Source organism: Bubalus bubalis, chromosome 2 (genome assembly GCF_019923935.1).
Source record: "Bubalus bubalis isolate 160015118507 breed Murrah chromosome 2, NDDB_SH_1, whole genome shotgun sequence".
NCBI lineage: Eukaryota > Metazoa > Chordata > Mammalia > Artiodactyla > Bovidae > Bubalus > Bubalus bubalis.
The window spans coordinates 26,902,094-26,916,352 of NC_059158.1; the positions used below are offsets into that span (position 1 = coordinate 26,902,094).

The 14,259-nt window shown below is 45.1% G+C and overlaps 1 protein-coding gene across 2 annotated transcripts; it reads left to right on the forward strand.

Annotated features, from left to right (window-relative positions):
• LOC102399985 (glutathione S-transferase A4) lies at window positions 1-14,222 on the forward strand. 2 transcript variants are annotated; one of them, XM_006056776.4, is made up of 7 exons: window positions 1-148; window positions 1,102-1,206; window positions 7,006-7,057; window positions 8,632-8,764; window positions 9,623-9,764; window positions 11,748-11,879; window positions 13,620-14,222. In XM_006056776.4, the coding sequence occupies exons 2-7, from the start codon at window positions 1,120-1,122 to the stop codon at window positions 13,740-13,742; spliced, it is 669 nt and encodes a 222-aa protein (XP_006056838.1). In that variant the 5' UTR covers window positions 1-148; window positions 1,102-1,119; the 3' UTR covers window positions 13,743-14,222. The 2 variants fall into 2 exon arrangements, with proteins under 2 accessions (XP_006056838.1, XP_006056839.1); XM_006056777.4 differs by lacking the exon at window positions 1-148 and adding an exon at window positions 6,018-6,099.
• Window positions 14,223-14,259: the final 37 nt, after the last annotated feature.

Consider the following 14,259-nt stretch of genomic DNA (forward strand, 5'->3'; position numbering starts at 1 on the left):
TGGAGCATGCTAAATATTGCCGTCTCTATTGGTGAAATATTCTGGAGCCTCGCCCACCGAGGGCGCCTCGGACCGCCCACGGGTGCCCCGGCTGCAGACCGCTCGCTGGGCGCCTTTGTGCGGTTCTAGTCACTCCGAGTGGAGCCAGGTCTGTCTCCCTCTTGTCACTCCCACCTCCCCTTCCCCCCTCTTCTTGTTTCTCCCGGCTCCGAGTCTCTCACGCTCCTTCCTCATCCTGGAATCACCCCGCATTCGTCCTATCTATCCCTGTCTCCCTCCCGCGGCCCTGTTCCTATCCGGGCAGACAGGGACCCCTGGGTTGGGGTGAGGGGTCTTGCTTGGTCGGCGTGCGTATCCTTATTAACCCGTTCTGTGCAGTCCAGAGCCCTGGGTGGAAAGCAAGCTCTGATGGTCTCCCAGCGCGGACTGAGCGGCCGCGCGGAGAGCTGAGAGCCTGTCTCGGGTGCCGAGCGGTGGCCTGGGCGCAAGAAGGGCCTGGGGGCTTCTGTCCAGGCGGGGCGGGGGTGTGCAGGGCCCGGGGCCACCACCCCGGGCCCTGCCCGCAGACGCACGTCTTGCGGACAATAGTAATAATTGACCCCTCCTTCTGTTGCTGTGAGGCTCGAATCTGATGCGTGTGAAAGTGAATTTTTGCAGAGGTTCCATGGGTGTGGACGTCTCTTCCGCGGTCCTTGGTCTGGCCTGTACAGGCCGAATTTGGGAAATCTCAGATTTTCAAGGTCAAAGTATATGATGTTGTGATTCTGTGAAGTCCTGCGCTGCTAGCCCAAATGTCTTTACAGGAAATAGCCCCCCGCTTCCCAAGATCCAGAATAAAAAATCATAAAGCTATGAAACTATTTGAAAGGCAAAGGTGGTGGTTGTTTTTTAAGGTTTTAAAATGGTGGTCTGTTTTTATTGACTGAGGGAAAACGCAGTTTAAAAACAAAAAACAGAAACCCACAAAATCCCTCCTCCCCCAACCCCCACAGAACCCCCCAGTTTGTCAAAACCCTGAATATTCAGTTAGCCCTGAATACTGGACTGAGAACGCGAAATTGAGGCTGTTCTTTTGCGAGGAGTGCTGCGTTTGTATTTCAGAAAACCTGAAAGGCCGCGATGGCCACGAAACCCAAGCTCCACTATCCCAACGGACGAGGCCGGATGGAATCTGTGCGATGGGTGTTAGCTGCTGCCGGAGTCGAGGTACCCTAGCTATACTGGTGTTTCTGCACAGATTTGTCTTATAATGTTGAGCTCTGTCCTCTCCCGGTAATATTACAGACCTGCTTCAGTGAGTCAGAAGAGTCCTTCCTCTCAAGAATTTTTCTTTTTCTAAATGGAATGTAGTTGATGAAATTCTCTTTTACTTTAAGCCTTAATCATTTGCTTCTGATCTACCACCAGTAAGTATTTATAATGAGGAAAACAGGCATGAACCTGCAATTTGCCAGTTACACCCAGAACTTGATGACTATAAAATCTCTAGATTTAGATTTGTTTCCTATTTACTTTAGTGGCTTCAGGCTTGAAGCTCCTGCACGCCCATATCCTTTGGCCCACGGTGGTTTTGGTCTTATTTTTGCTCCGTTCTTGGAGCTGCTTCTTGATAGAAACATAAAACAGGTATTAGTAGTCACGATTTGGGTGCGTGTCTGTGGTTTTTCCTGGGGCCACTTGTGGAAGTAACTGCTTGTCAAATGCCCCTCATTCTGAATTTGATGGATTTACTCTCATTTTAACCTGTTCCCCTCTTCTGTCTGTTTCCTGTAAAGTACTAATTGGATCCAGAAGTCTGATCAAATCCAGGCTCCTTTTTCTCCTTCTCTTTTTTTTTCCCTGCCAGACTGCAGCAAAAGTGGTAGTGTGAACATATTTCTCATATTCGACATCACGGGCACGTGACGTCAGCCTGTCTCGTTTTCAGCGTTGCTGAGTGTGATCACTGTATTTCCATGACATCAGCCTGTTCCCACAGTATGAAGTTTTCCTGTTACCCTTTCAAACACCGTCTTTACAGCCTTGATCATCACCGTTGTTAGGGGTTACAAAATGGTGATTTTTCTATTTCTGTTATTTCACCTAAGTTTAACCATGATTCTCTTATACAGAGTATTTGTTCACTGGTTATGTTCTTAATTACCTTGAAGCACATTACAGTTCACTTAAGTAAGGCAGGATAAATGCTTGATTCTTTCTATCAGTTTTCAGAATAATGAGTCATTACCCTACCAACCTCCAAAGGTGATAAATGAACATAGCTGGGTTTGGGGTTTTGTTTTTTATTTGTTGGTTTGGTTAGGCTTTGGTTTCCTTGCCTGTCATTATATATCACCACACAGCATTTTACAGTTTTCTAAGTTAGTTGATACCATTTTTATATACAGATTCTAATTTCTGACTTCTCTTGAAGAAGTTGGAAGATCTGATGCTCCTAGGGCCTCATTTTCATAGGGCAGCCATTGCTGACTCTAAGAGGGACAGCCCCTGCAGATGAACCTTTTTAGTTTACGTAGTCTCCACCATTCCCTATGATCTCAGAACACTTTCTCTAATTGTGTTAAGAAGAGAGGGCAACAGTTCTTGATCCCTTGACTTGAGCCTGTTTGGCTTGTTTATGTCACCTGTCTGACCCTGTGTGCTTCTGAGCTTGCAGTTGTTGTCCTGTATGCGTAGATATTGGAAGCCCTTGTCCGAATCCCTTCCTCCCTAGCTTCATTCTGTGCTTCCTTCTCAGCTGTGGGTCAGGATTCTTGGTTACACTCATAGCAACCCAACCCTAAGTAAGTTAAACAAAAGGGAGCATGAGTCCTATGATCCACCTCCCCCAGACCAGGCAGGCAGGTAGGGTAGGGTACTTACTTAGCCCAGCATGGGGCATGGGTCTCAACTCCTCTCTGACCAGGTTCTCTAACCAGGAGAAAGACTGGCCTCCCTCATGAGGGCTGACCACCTGGTTTACAGGAGCAATGCCTCAAAGTTGGTACCGGGGATCCCTCCCATGTCTGTGCCCAAAGACATTTTCAGCCACATCTGTGTTCAGTCAGATCTGCAATAGTCAGGAGGGCCGGGCTACAGCAGCTGGGTGAGTTCGTGTTTTCCAGGGTCACAGTGTCAGGTAGAGCCTGATGTGTAAAGCACACACATCCCAGTAACCAGGCGCCTCACACCTGCTGAGAGGCAGCCTGGCCTAGTTCCAGGAGTCAGCATCTTCCAACTCATACTTGGTTTGAGTCCTCAGACCCTGCTGTGTGCTGGATGCTGCGTCTTAGCAGCTTGGAGCTTCATTTGCCCAAAGACCCCCCAAACCCAGTCAGATCCTCCTTGTGAAGAGGGGGAATGAACAGTGTAAAAGAGAAGACATAAAGAGACACAGATGTATAGAACAGTCTTTTGGACTCTGTGGGAGAGGGCGAGGGTGGGATGATTTGGGAGAATGGCATTGAAACATGTATAATATCATATGTGAAACGAATCGCCAGTCCAGGTTTGATGCAGGATACAGGATGCTCGGGGCTGGTGCACTGGGATGACCCAGAGGGATGGTATGGGGAGGAAGGTGGGAAGGAGATTCAGGATGGGGAACACGTGTACACCTGTGGCGGATTCATGTTGATGTATGGCCAAACTAATACAATATTGTAATTAGCCTCCAATTAAAATAAATAAATTTATATCAAAAAAATAACAAAAAAAAAGAGAGAGAGGACATGAAGTCCACACACTCCTCATTCAGGACTTCTGGGCAGTTTGCTCAGAAGAAGGGGGAGTGTGGAGAGGGAGGGAGTACATGATGTGGATGGGGGCACTTCTCCAGAGGATCCCCTGGGGGACCAGCACCCCGTCAGGGAACAGAGACCGCTGATTGTGTGGACAGAAACCACACACTGTCTGTCCTTACAGCCCCAGGGCAGCCCCCAGACAATCGCCAGCTCCTCCAAGCTCTGCCTCGTGCGCTTTTTACCTTCCTCCGTCTCCCGCCGTCTCATCTCCTGTTCTGGTGCCAGTTTCTTCTTACAGACCAATAGTTTTGACACGAGAGAGTTTCTGTAATGAGAAAGAGCATGCATTTTGTTACATGTTCCCAGGAGTCAAAAACCAGAATTGGAACCATTTGGAAGGAATTAAAAAAAATTTGTATTGAAGTATATTTGATTTATACTATTTCAGGTGTACAGCAAAGTGATTCAGTTATAAATATTTTTGAGATTCTTTTCCGATATAGGTTACTATACGATACTGAATGTAGTTCTCTGCACTATACGTTAGATCCTTGTTGTTTAACTATTTTGTATATCTGCTAATACTACTAATATTTTGTATATCTGCTAATCCCAAACCCCTAATGTGTCCCTCCTGCGCCCTCTTCCCCCACGCTGGTAACCATAAGTTTGTGTACTATGTCTGAACGTCTGTTTCTATTTTATAAACAGGTTCATTTGTGGCATTTTTTTTTCAAGATTTCACATATAAATGATGTCAGATGATATTTTTCTTTGACTTACTTCATTTAGTATGTTAATCTCTAGGTCCATCCATGTTGCTTGGAAAGGCTTGTTTTTTTTTTAATGTACATTCCTGGTCTCTCCCAGCTACTGGAGGTGAATCTTTGAGGGATGGGCCTGGGGTCTGGCACATACACATGCTTTCTCATGTGCTTTATACATGATCAGGGTCATAAAAGTGTGAGAGCAATGGTGCAGTGGAAACACCTTGGCATCACAGCTGACCGGCTGGGTATTCAAACGCCCAGAACATTCTTACCCTGAAGCTACTGTTTCCTGGGCCCCAGATGGAGTGCCTCTAGAGGCACCGAGGCCCTCTCCTCTTACAGGAGGGCTGGGAATAGGAGAAGCCATGCCTTCACCCCATCATCTTGATGCCCCTCTGGTCGACTAAATGAGGTAGAAGAAAGAATGGCCAGGCCTGTGCTGTGGCTCTGTCCTTCCTGGGATGACATGGGGTGAGGGGCAGTGCAGGGCACAGGCTCGACTGGGAACCACCCAGGGACTTGGGGCCTCAGTGGGCATGAGAAGGACATCAGTGTATTCGAGCGTGTTGTATATGTCACAAGAAAAGGGACTTTCCAGTGTTTCTTTTCCTCCCAAACTTTTAGTTTGGAAACTTTAAAACTTACAGAAAAGTTATAATAGTAAAATGGATACCTATCAACTAAACTCACCAGGTGCTAACATTTTGCTGTTTGCCTCCTTCCTTCTGTCTCTGCTTTTTTTATTATTAATCATTTGAAAGTAAGTTGCAGAGTTCAGCATGTGTCTTCCTGTTAAGAAAAAAATAAAATTGTCCCCATAACTGTAATATCATTGTCACAACTAAGAAAATAACATCAGTTTTACAACATCTTATATACAACCCAAATTCAGAAGTTGCCTCTTGTGCCCCAAATGTCTATATAACTGTTAAATGTATCTCTTTAGTAGTTATAACTACCACTCCCCCATCCAAGATCTAATCAAGATTTAGACACTTGGTGGTTATGTCTCTAGTCTCTTTTCATCTAGAGCAGAATCTACATTTTGTTCTTTTCTTTCATACTCTTCACTTAATAGAGAAGGAATGTGTGAAGGAGGAATTTAATCTCTTGCATGAATTTCTGCCAAGAGAAATAAAGAGTCAGTAATGTGACTTGGAGGCCAAATGGCCTAAAGAGTTTTCAGAGGAGGTTTACCTGGCTACAGTCAAATCCCTTGTAAATAAAGATTTGCCCTTGAGAGCAGGGCTCATGCTTTCAGTTGGGAAGTGGATGGATGTCTAGGAAAACGGGAGCCAGACAAGTGATGAAGACCACAGAATGGGAGCCGCAAAGGCAGAAAGTCTGTCCCCCACAACGGGCTTCCAAACCTGCCCATCCTGGAGGAGCTTAAAAACAACAGTTCTGTAGGTTGGAAAGAGTGCAGACCGTTTGTATACTGCAGAGTGTCGCACATTATGGATACGCCCCCGGCTCACCTTGCGGCTCCGTCCAGGTTAAACTGTTTGGGATGCTGTTTCTGCAGGTCACTGTGTCTTCGCTGTCCTAGCAGGAAGCGTGGGATGCCTCAAGGTGGCCCCAGTGGGGAACTGACCTTGACCACTTGGGTAGGTGGATGGTGGGATTCCCACATCGGCAGAGACATTTTTTCTTTGTCATAATAAGTAACCTGCGGGATGATGCTTTGTGTAAATATTCTATGCCCAATGACCCAACGATTTCAGCATCTTGATCCTTATCAGAGTCAGTTATTACATTATAGGGTGAAAATTGGTGATTTTCTAATTTTATCATTAATTAGGAACAGTTCTGCATTAATTAGTGTTAATTCTGGAAAACGGAGCTTTCTTTCTTCTTCTTTTTTTTTTTTTTGAATCATCACTTATGGACACAAGGATTTTTTTGGTTGATCCTTGGACTGCAAGGAGATCCAACCAGTCCATTCTGAAGAAGATCAGCCCTGGGATTTCTTTGGAAGGAATGATGCTAAAACTGAAACTCCAGTACTTTGGCCACCTCATGTGAAGAGTTGACTCATTGGAAAAGACTCTGATGCTGGGAGGGATTGGGGGCAGGAGGAGAAGGGGACGACAGAGGATGAGATGGCTGGATGGCATCACTGACTCTATGGATGTGAGTCTCAATGAACTCCGGGAGTTGGTGATGGACAGGGAGGCCTGGCGTGCTGCGATTCATGGGGTCGCAAAGAGTCAGACACAACTGAGCGGACTGATCTGATCTGATTCTCATCTATGCGTGATATCACTTGAATTGTCCCAAATGTGGCTAGGGCTTTGACATATATCTGTTAGTCTTTGAGTACATCCTCACTTTTTGACATAACAGAATCAAATTTTACTCCTGGGAGCCCAGGGATATTTAGAAACCAAGATATGGGTACTGAGTATGTTCTTTCTGTCTGTTTTTCGGGCAGTTTAACTTGGTATTTTCGGTCCTAAAACCATAATGACATTTCCCTTCTTTTTTTTGGGGGGGTGTCTTTTTTAATTTAGTTTGACGAAGAATTTTTAGAAACAAAAGAACAGTTGCAGAAGTTGCAGGATGGTGAGTATGAAAATGTATTACTGTCGATAATGCTGATTTTTTAATGTCGATAATGCTGATTTAAGTGGAAGGACAAAGATTCAGCTGACACTAAACGTCCAGAACAGTATCCTAAAACCAGACAAGCAAGAGGGAACAGTGGCCGAAATTGCTAGAAAGTCACTTGATTTTCAGTAGTTCTATAAAAGCCAATCAGAGGGGGAGTAGTTCTTTCCTCTGTCCACTGGGCAGCCCTTCTCCATCTCTCTCTCCTCCCCGACCTTCCTCTACCTTTTTCCCTCTTTCTTCCACTCCCTCATCCCTTCCCTCCTCAATTTCCACCTCCTACGTATTACCTGAGGCATCTGCTTGAAGTGTGCAGATAAAAGTCCCTGTTTACACTGGGCTGCTTTCTCAAGTAAGTACCAAACAGATGAGACAGCAATGAAAGGCCTGCCTTTAACTCCTGGTCCCACCCTCCCTCCACACCCAGACCCCTGTAAGCAGCCTCCTTCCTTGCCATCAGCAGGGTCCTGAGGCCCAACTCAAGGATCGCTGGAGAGGGACCAGCTCTGCAGGGCTGTGATGTCTCCATCAGGAGTGACACTGCGCATGTGCTGAGTATACATCTGCCCTCAACCCGCCTCGAGCCCTCCAGGACTGGGCTGTGTGCTATGCTTGTGACTCTTCCTGAAGTTTGGTGTAGGTTAAGTGAGACAGTCTTCTTGAAGAAAGTAAGGGGTGACTTTTTGACCGGTGACTGCGTATTTGGCAGTAGGTGGGCTGTGGCAGTGGATGCCTGTACGTTGGTATCAGTCGGTGTCTTGGGCTTCATCATCAGACTGACCAATTGACACAGTCATAGACGTTCTACACGGATGGGTTGTTGTGTTCTACACTGGCCGTTGCAGGAGCCACCAGCCATACGTGACTCCTGAGCACTTGTGTCCATGGGGACGAAGGAAGTGACTTAAATTTTTCAAAAGTTTTAGGACTTTGCTGGTGACTCAGTGGTTAAGACTCTGCACTTCCACTGCAGTGGGGCTTGGAATCAATCCCCACTCAGGGAGCTAAGATTCTGCATGCCCCATGGCACAGGCACAGCCAAAAAAAATATTAAGCTTTAAAATTTTTAATTGATTTAGAGTTCCCTGGTGGCTTAGTGGTTAGGATTCTAGGCTTTCACTCTTGTGGGCCCAGGGTCAATCCCTAATCAGGGAACTAAGATCCTACAAGCCGCATGCCTCAGCCACAAAAAAAAAAAAAAAAAAAAGTTCAATTTAAATTTAGGCTTCACTATACGCATGCCACTACTGGCTACTGTATTGGCCAGCACAGCTCTGTAAAGAGATGTCTTCACTGTGTTACCCCTCACCCTTTACACTGAGACTAAGTGTTTTTCCTGGGGTGAAAATTGAAAAGTTTATATCCATGCTAGTTTTAAGTCTTGTTTTATGGCTAAACCAGCACCCCTGAATGAAGTTGGGGGAGCTTTACACTATTTCTTAAGGCTGTGGCCCCATTCAGCAGAGCATTTTTTTGAGGGATGGGGGAAAGGGGAGAGAGCACGTCTAACTCCGGGCTTCTGTTCCCAGGTAACCACCTGCTGTTTCAGCAAGTGCCAATGGTTGAAATTGACGGGATGAAGCTGGTGCAGACCCGGAGCATCCTCCACTACATCGCAGACAAGCACCATCTCTTTGGCAAAGACCTCAAGGAGAGAACCCTGTACTGTGGCTCCTCTGGGGTGTTCTCAATTGTACCTCTACCAATGCTTAGCTCATTAGCCATCCTCCACAGCCCCCTGGTCCACTGCATGTCCTGTATCGTTAGTGTGAACATGGAACAAACCTCCAGAAAGGTCATCAAGACCACTGGAAAGTCAGTACAGAGAGTCTGAGTAAAATTAGAGGAAAGGATTGCGTTTGGGTATTAGAGACTGTGTCTAGGGTGTGGTGAGGTTTCTGCATCCTTAAATGCTTTGATATTATTTTTTTTACCGTTCTTGCAAATCTATTATCACTGAGTATTAGGAATTGGAAGCTGCTGTGACATTGAAGGCCCAGAATACTGTGCACTGGCTTATAATTTGAACTCAGAGCCTGGTCTTTGTACCTCCTGGATCATGTCCCTGGGCAAAGTGTTAGGCTCCAGTGTCCTGATGAGTTTCCAGTGTGATGGGGATACTAATAGTATATTCCTCATAACGCTGTAGGATTCAATGAAATATTAGATGTAGGGTATTTAGCACCACTCCTCGTACACAACAAGTATTCTGTAAATGGTACCCACTATTTTTACACATGTGGAGTTGTACCCATACTGAGCATGGGTGCTGGAGTGAGGGGCCAGGAGAAAGGACATCCATGACTCTGGTACTTCGAGATTTGTGATGGGTTTCTCTGAAGAAGTTTTCTGATTTATAACTAGAATTGACTTTGCATCTTTGCTGTTAAGGGACAGGTGGAGATGAATGCTTCTTGATACTTAAGTAGCCCGAGCTGTAAGAGAAAAGCACTCTGGATATTTAGCTGTGGGAGCCAATGAGGGGCCACTGAGAAAATGCTTTGTGTGTGTGTTTTGAAGGATTGACATGTATGTGGAGGGGACCCTGGATCTTCTGGAACTGCTTATCATGCATCCTTTCCTCAAACCAGACGATCAGCAAAAGGAAGTGGCTAATATGGCCCAGAAGGCTATAATTAGATACTTTCCTGTGTTCGAAAAGGTAGGTGGCAGCTAAGCCTGTGGAGACAGCATCACCAGACCACAAAACACCCCTCTTCTGCTCAGGCAGAGTAAAAGCTGAGCCCTGCTAGACCAGCCTTCTGGGTTCCAAAGAGCTGACGGTTGCGTCAGCACAAAGCCAGCATGTCTTGGAGCCTCCCCAACTCTTCCAGAGTCTTCCATGCTCTCTGGCAAAGATACAGGCTCACCTCTGTGTGCACTGTCATTGCTTGCCTTTGCCAGGTGCCACCCTGTACAGGACACAGGAGAGCAGAAGCCAGCTCCTTCCTTCCTTCTTTCGTTCCATCCTACTTGATAGTTGGATATGAAGAGAAGAACCGTGGCTGTTTTGTTTCTCTTCCCTTTTGTTCTCTTTCTTGTCTCATTACGGTATCTGTTTTTCTGAACTTCAACTCCTCCTCTCTTTTCCTCAATGGAGAAGGATTATTTTAAATGCCTCAGTTAAAAAACAAGAGCAAGTAAAAGCCGGGAATTGGCAGATTTCCTCTGGCCATTGACGTGGAAGTAGATAAGAAGGAAGAGAGGTGCTTTCTGAGTGTTTCTGCCCTTGGTTTCATGGTCTCTTGCCTGCAGGAACTTTGTGAATGTAAAATAGGATGATGCAGAAATGGGCTGTGGTGAGGGAGGAACAGGTGTCTCGGATAAGGGTCACTGCCAGCTTCTGTCTCCCTGTGAGTCAGACTGCGTCAGAACTCCGCCAAACATACGCGCTGAAAGTTATTACTTTCTTATTTATTTAGTTATTTATAGCTGCACTGGGTATTTGTAGCTGCACACCGGCTTTCTCGGGTTGTGGTGAATGAGGGCTACTCTCTAGGTGTAGCGCGTGGGCTTATCATGGTGGTTTCTCCCGTTGCCGAGCTCTAGGGTGCGTGGGCTTCAGTAGTTGAGACAAGAGGGCTTAGTTGCTCCGCAGCATGTGGAAACTTCCCAGACCAGGGATCAAACTCGTGTCGCCTTCATTGACAGGCAGATTCTTACCCACTGGACCACCGATCCTGTTACCTTCTTTTTACACATAATGAAATAGAACCACAGAGAGACTGGGTGACATGCCTAAGATGGGAGCCAGGACTGGAACTCTGGCCTCTGACTACAGTTCCAGACTCTCTGTCTTTCTCCAGTCTGGCTCCAGTCGCTCTGTTTGATTTGGAATCATCTTAGAGTCCCTCTCTCTCTCTCATACACACACACATGCACGCACATACACATATCTGCAAAGGGGCTCTCCCCTGGTCTCCCCCTGTTCCTTGCTTCTTTCCAATCGCCATCTATTCCTGTGAATCTCCGCACCTAACCCTCAATATGGGAGTCAGGATGAATTCTCATTCTTTTAATTTTCTTGGTCTTGAAAGTGAAGTGAAAATATTAGTCGCTCCATCGTGTCTGACTCTTTGTGACTCCATAGACTGTAGCCTCTGTCCATGGGATTCTCCAGGCAAGAATACCGGAGGCAGCCACTCCCTTCTCCAGGTGATCTTAGATGTTAAAGGAAGCCTGCTTTTTTTTTTTTTACTGTCGTGTCTAGTTTACGACTGTGAGTCCTGACAGTCGTAGAAACACAACTGGGAAATAGATTAGACTCCTTGGACAGGACCAATGGCTTACTTCTTACATCCTTCCCACCATCTCCTGAATGCATCAGGACTAATTCTTTTCTGTAGTCAGGTTTATAGAATAGCTGTATCCTTTTAAAGCACCAGATGCTAAATCTAGAATTAATACTTTCTCCTGCTTTTCAGGGTCTCATTCTGTTATAAAGCAGAGACCTATGGATGCTGTCATTTCTACACCTTTTTTGCTCATTCTCTCTTAGGGAACTTCCTCTTAGTTGATGTTATTTGTAAAAAGATAAAAGAAAAAGGCCATGGTTTCAGCTCTTAGATGCTGCACTGATTCCATAGCTATATTAGTTTCTCCATGTCGACCATTGTAACCGATGTAAAACATTTATACCCTGCAGGTTTTACGGGGTCATGGACAAAGGTTTCTTGTTGGTAATCAGCTGAGTCTTGCAGACATAATTCTACTCCAGACCATTTTGGCTCTAGAAGAGAAAATTCCTAATATCCTGTCTGCCTTCCCTCACCTCCAGGTAAATAAACTAATGTTTTAGAAGATTGACCCACAACTCTTAGGCCTTCCTTCAATGTCTGTTGATTGATTGGCTCTGTGTTTGTGTGTGTGTATGTAATATTTTTGGTTCTCATTATGGTGGTGGTGTTGTGCAGATCTCTGAGTTGTGTCCAACTGTTTTGTGACCCCATAAACTGTACCCCGCCAGGTTCCTCTGTCTATGGGATTTCCCAGGCAAGAATCCTGGAGTGGCTTGCTATTTCCTTTCCTTCTCCAGTGATCTTCCAGATCCAGGGATCAAACCTGCTTCTGGCAGGCAGGTTCTTTACCACCAAGCTATCGGGGAAGCTAGATTCTAGTTACTAAAATGAAACCAAAGTACAGACTTGAAATTGGTTTTCTGGTTCCCAGGCCCTTAGAGCTGAGCAGTTGTTTACACATGAAAGAAGTTGTCTCTCGACTTTGCTGCATGACTACACTCTTGGAACAAATTCCATACTAGAGTTTTTGTTAATATTAGTGACATATGTGTGAATACTTCTGTGTAATGTTTGTACACATGCTTAATTAAGGCTGTGCTTTGTACACAGGAGACATTTGGTAAATGGTAGCTTTTTAAGTAAATGACCTCTTTATTTTGAAAGATTTTATTAGAATAATTACAGACAATGGATGTTCAGTTCCCATATAATTTAGAATTTTTACCAGATCAAATGGATTTTTCCTCTCAATTACTGAAAATTGTTAAGATTTGACTCTATGAATGAAAACAGATTTCTTTTTCTTCCATTGCAGTTTACATGAATATCTGGTGTCTGAACCCTAGGCTACAAAAATGCAACTGGCCGTCTTCCACACATAGCTGGAAAGAGAATTCATTTGTTAATAGGAGTAAAAATGTCCAAGGAAGCTGAACCTTAAAATGTAACTTGTACTGTCTGATGAATTTTAAAAGTATTTTTATTTAAACTTTTTTCTTAGACCAATACATTTGAGGTACTTAAATGGCACCCAACTCCAGTACTCTTGCCTGGAAAATCCCATGGACGGAGGAGCCTGGTAGGCTGCAGTCCATGGGGTCGCAAAGAGTCGGACACGACCGAGCAACTTCACTTTCACTTTTCACTTTCATGCATTGGAGAAGGAAATGGCAACCCACTCCAGTGTTCTTGCCTGGAGAATCCCAGGGACGGCGGAGCCTGGTGGGCTGCCGTCTATGGGGTCACACAGAGTCGGACACGACTGAAGCGACTTAGCAGCAGCATGTCTTTTTTGTCCTTCTTTTTTCTTTAAGCAAGTATAATCCCATTCTAAGTATCTTTTTTATTTTGCTGTCTCTGAAAAGAGTTGACATCGTGGTGTGGATTTGCATAAAGCCTGGTCTAGATCCCAGCCACTGTGGCATATTGTAAATAATCATACCAACAGATCAGCCCCTCAACAGATGTTGGATTATGGCTCTGTTTGGATCCCTGTAACAAATATTTATTGCAGACACTTTGATGGGCCATTTTGCAGCACCGTATTTTCATAGAATGGCTCAGCCGGTAAAGAATCCACCTACAGTGCAGGAGACCTGGGTTTGATACCTGGGTTGGGAAGATACCTTGGAGAAGGGAACAGCTACCCACTCCAGTATTCCGGCCTGGAGATTTCCATGGACTATAGTCCATGGGGTCGCAAAGAGTTGGACATGACTGAGCAACTTTGAAGTTCAAGTTCAATTTTAGCCTTGAACTTTTGCATTTTCTCTTTTCAGGAGTACACAGTGAAAATCAGTAATATCCCTACAATTAAGAAGTTCCTTGAACCTGGCAGCAAGAAGAAACCTCCTCCCGATGACATCTACGTGAGAACCGTGTACAACATCTTCATGCCATAGGACAGCAGTACAGCTGTGAGTGAGCACTGCCCCCGGAGATTGATGTGTCCACAGTAGTGTCTTAATTGAAGCCAGGCTGCCGTGATCCAGCTCTGTCGTGGTGCTGTGTATATTGTTCCTAAGTTGGTCTTTCATGTCCTAATATCTCTTTGAGAAACATCGACCTGTTTTTTTTGTCCAGTGAGTGATTGTTACAGGACCTCTTCTGAAAAACTTTTGGAGAGGTCAGCCTTTAAGTTAGATCTGCTCTGTTTGTTCATTTCCTGGTACAAGGATGAGTAGGACCTTGTATCGTCTGTCCCCTGAGCTTTTGTCCTCTCCTTATCCCATTCTAAACCCCCTCCAGTCTCTTCCTGTTTTTAGTGTCTAATAACAATGGAGTTTTTACTAGATAGTGAGTAACTCTCCTCTGAGCTATAATAGATCCGTGGTAGTGATGAATGCCTTTGATATTCACTAAAATAAAGGATTTACAAATCATTGCCCTGCTGCTAGAATTTTTAAGTTAAATTATTTG

Coding starts and splice junctions, on each gene's coding strand:
- LOC102399985 (XM_006056776.4), top strand. CDS start 1,120: ATGGCCACGAAACCCAAGCTCCACTATCCCAACGGACGAGGCCGGATG. Junction 8,765..9,622: donor GACCTCAAGGAGAGAACCCT/GTACTGTGGCTC, acceptor TGTGTTTTGAAG/GATTGACATGTATGTGGAGG. Junction 9,765..11,747: donor ACTTTCCTGTGTTCGAAAAG/GTAGGTGGCAGC, acceptor TATACCCTGCAG/GTTTTACGGGGTCATGGACA.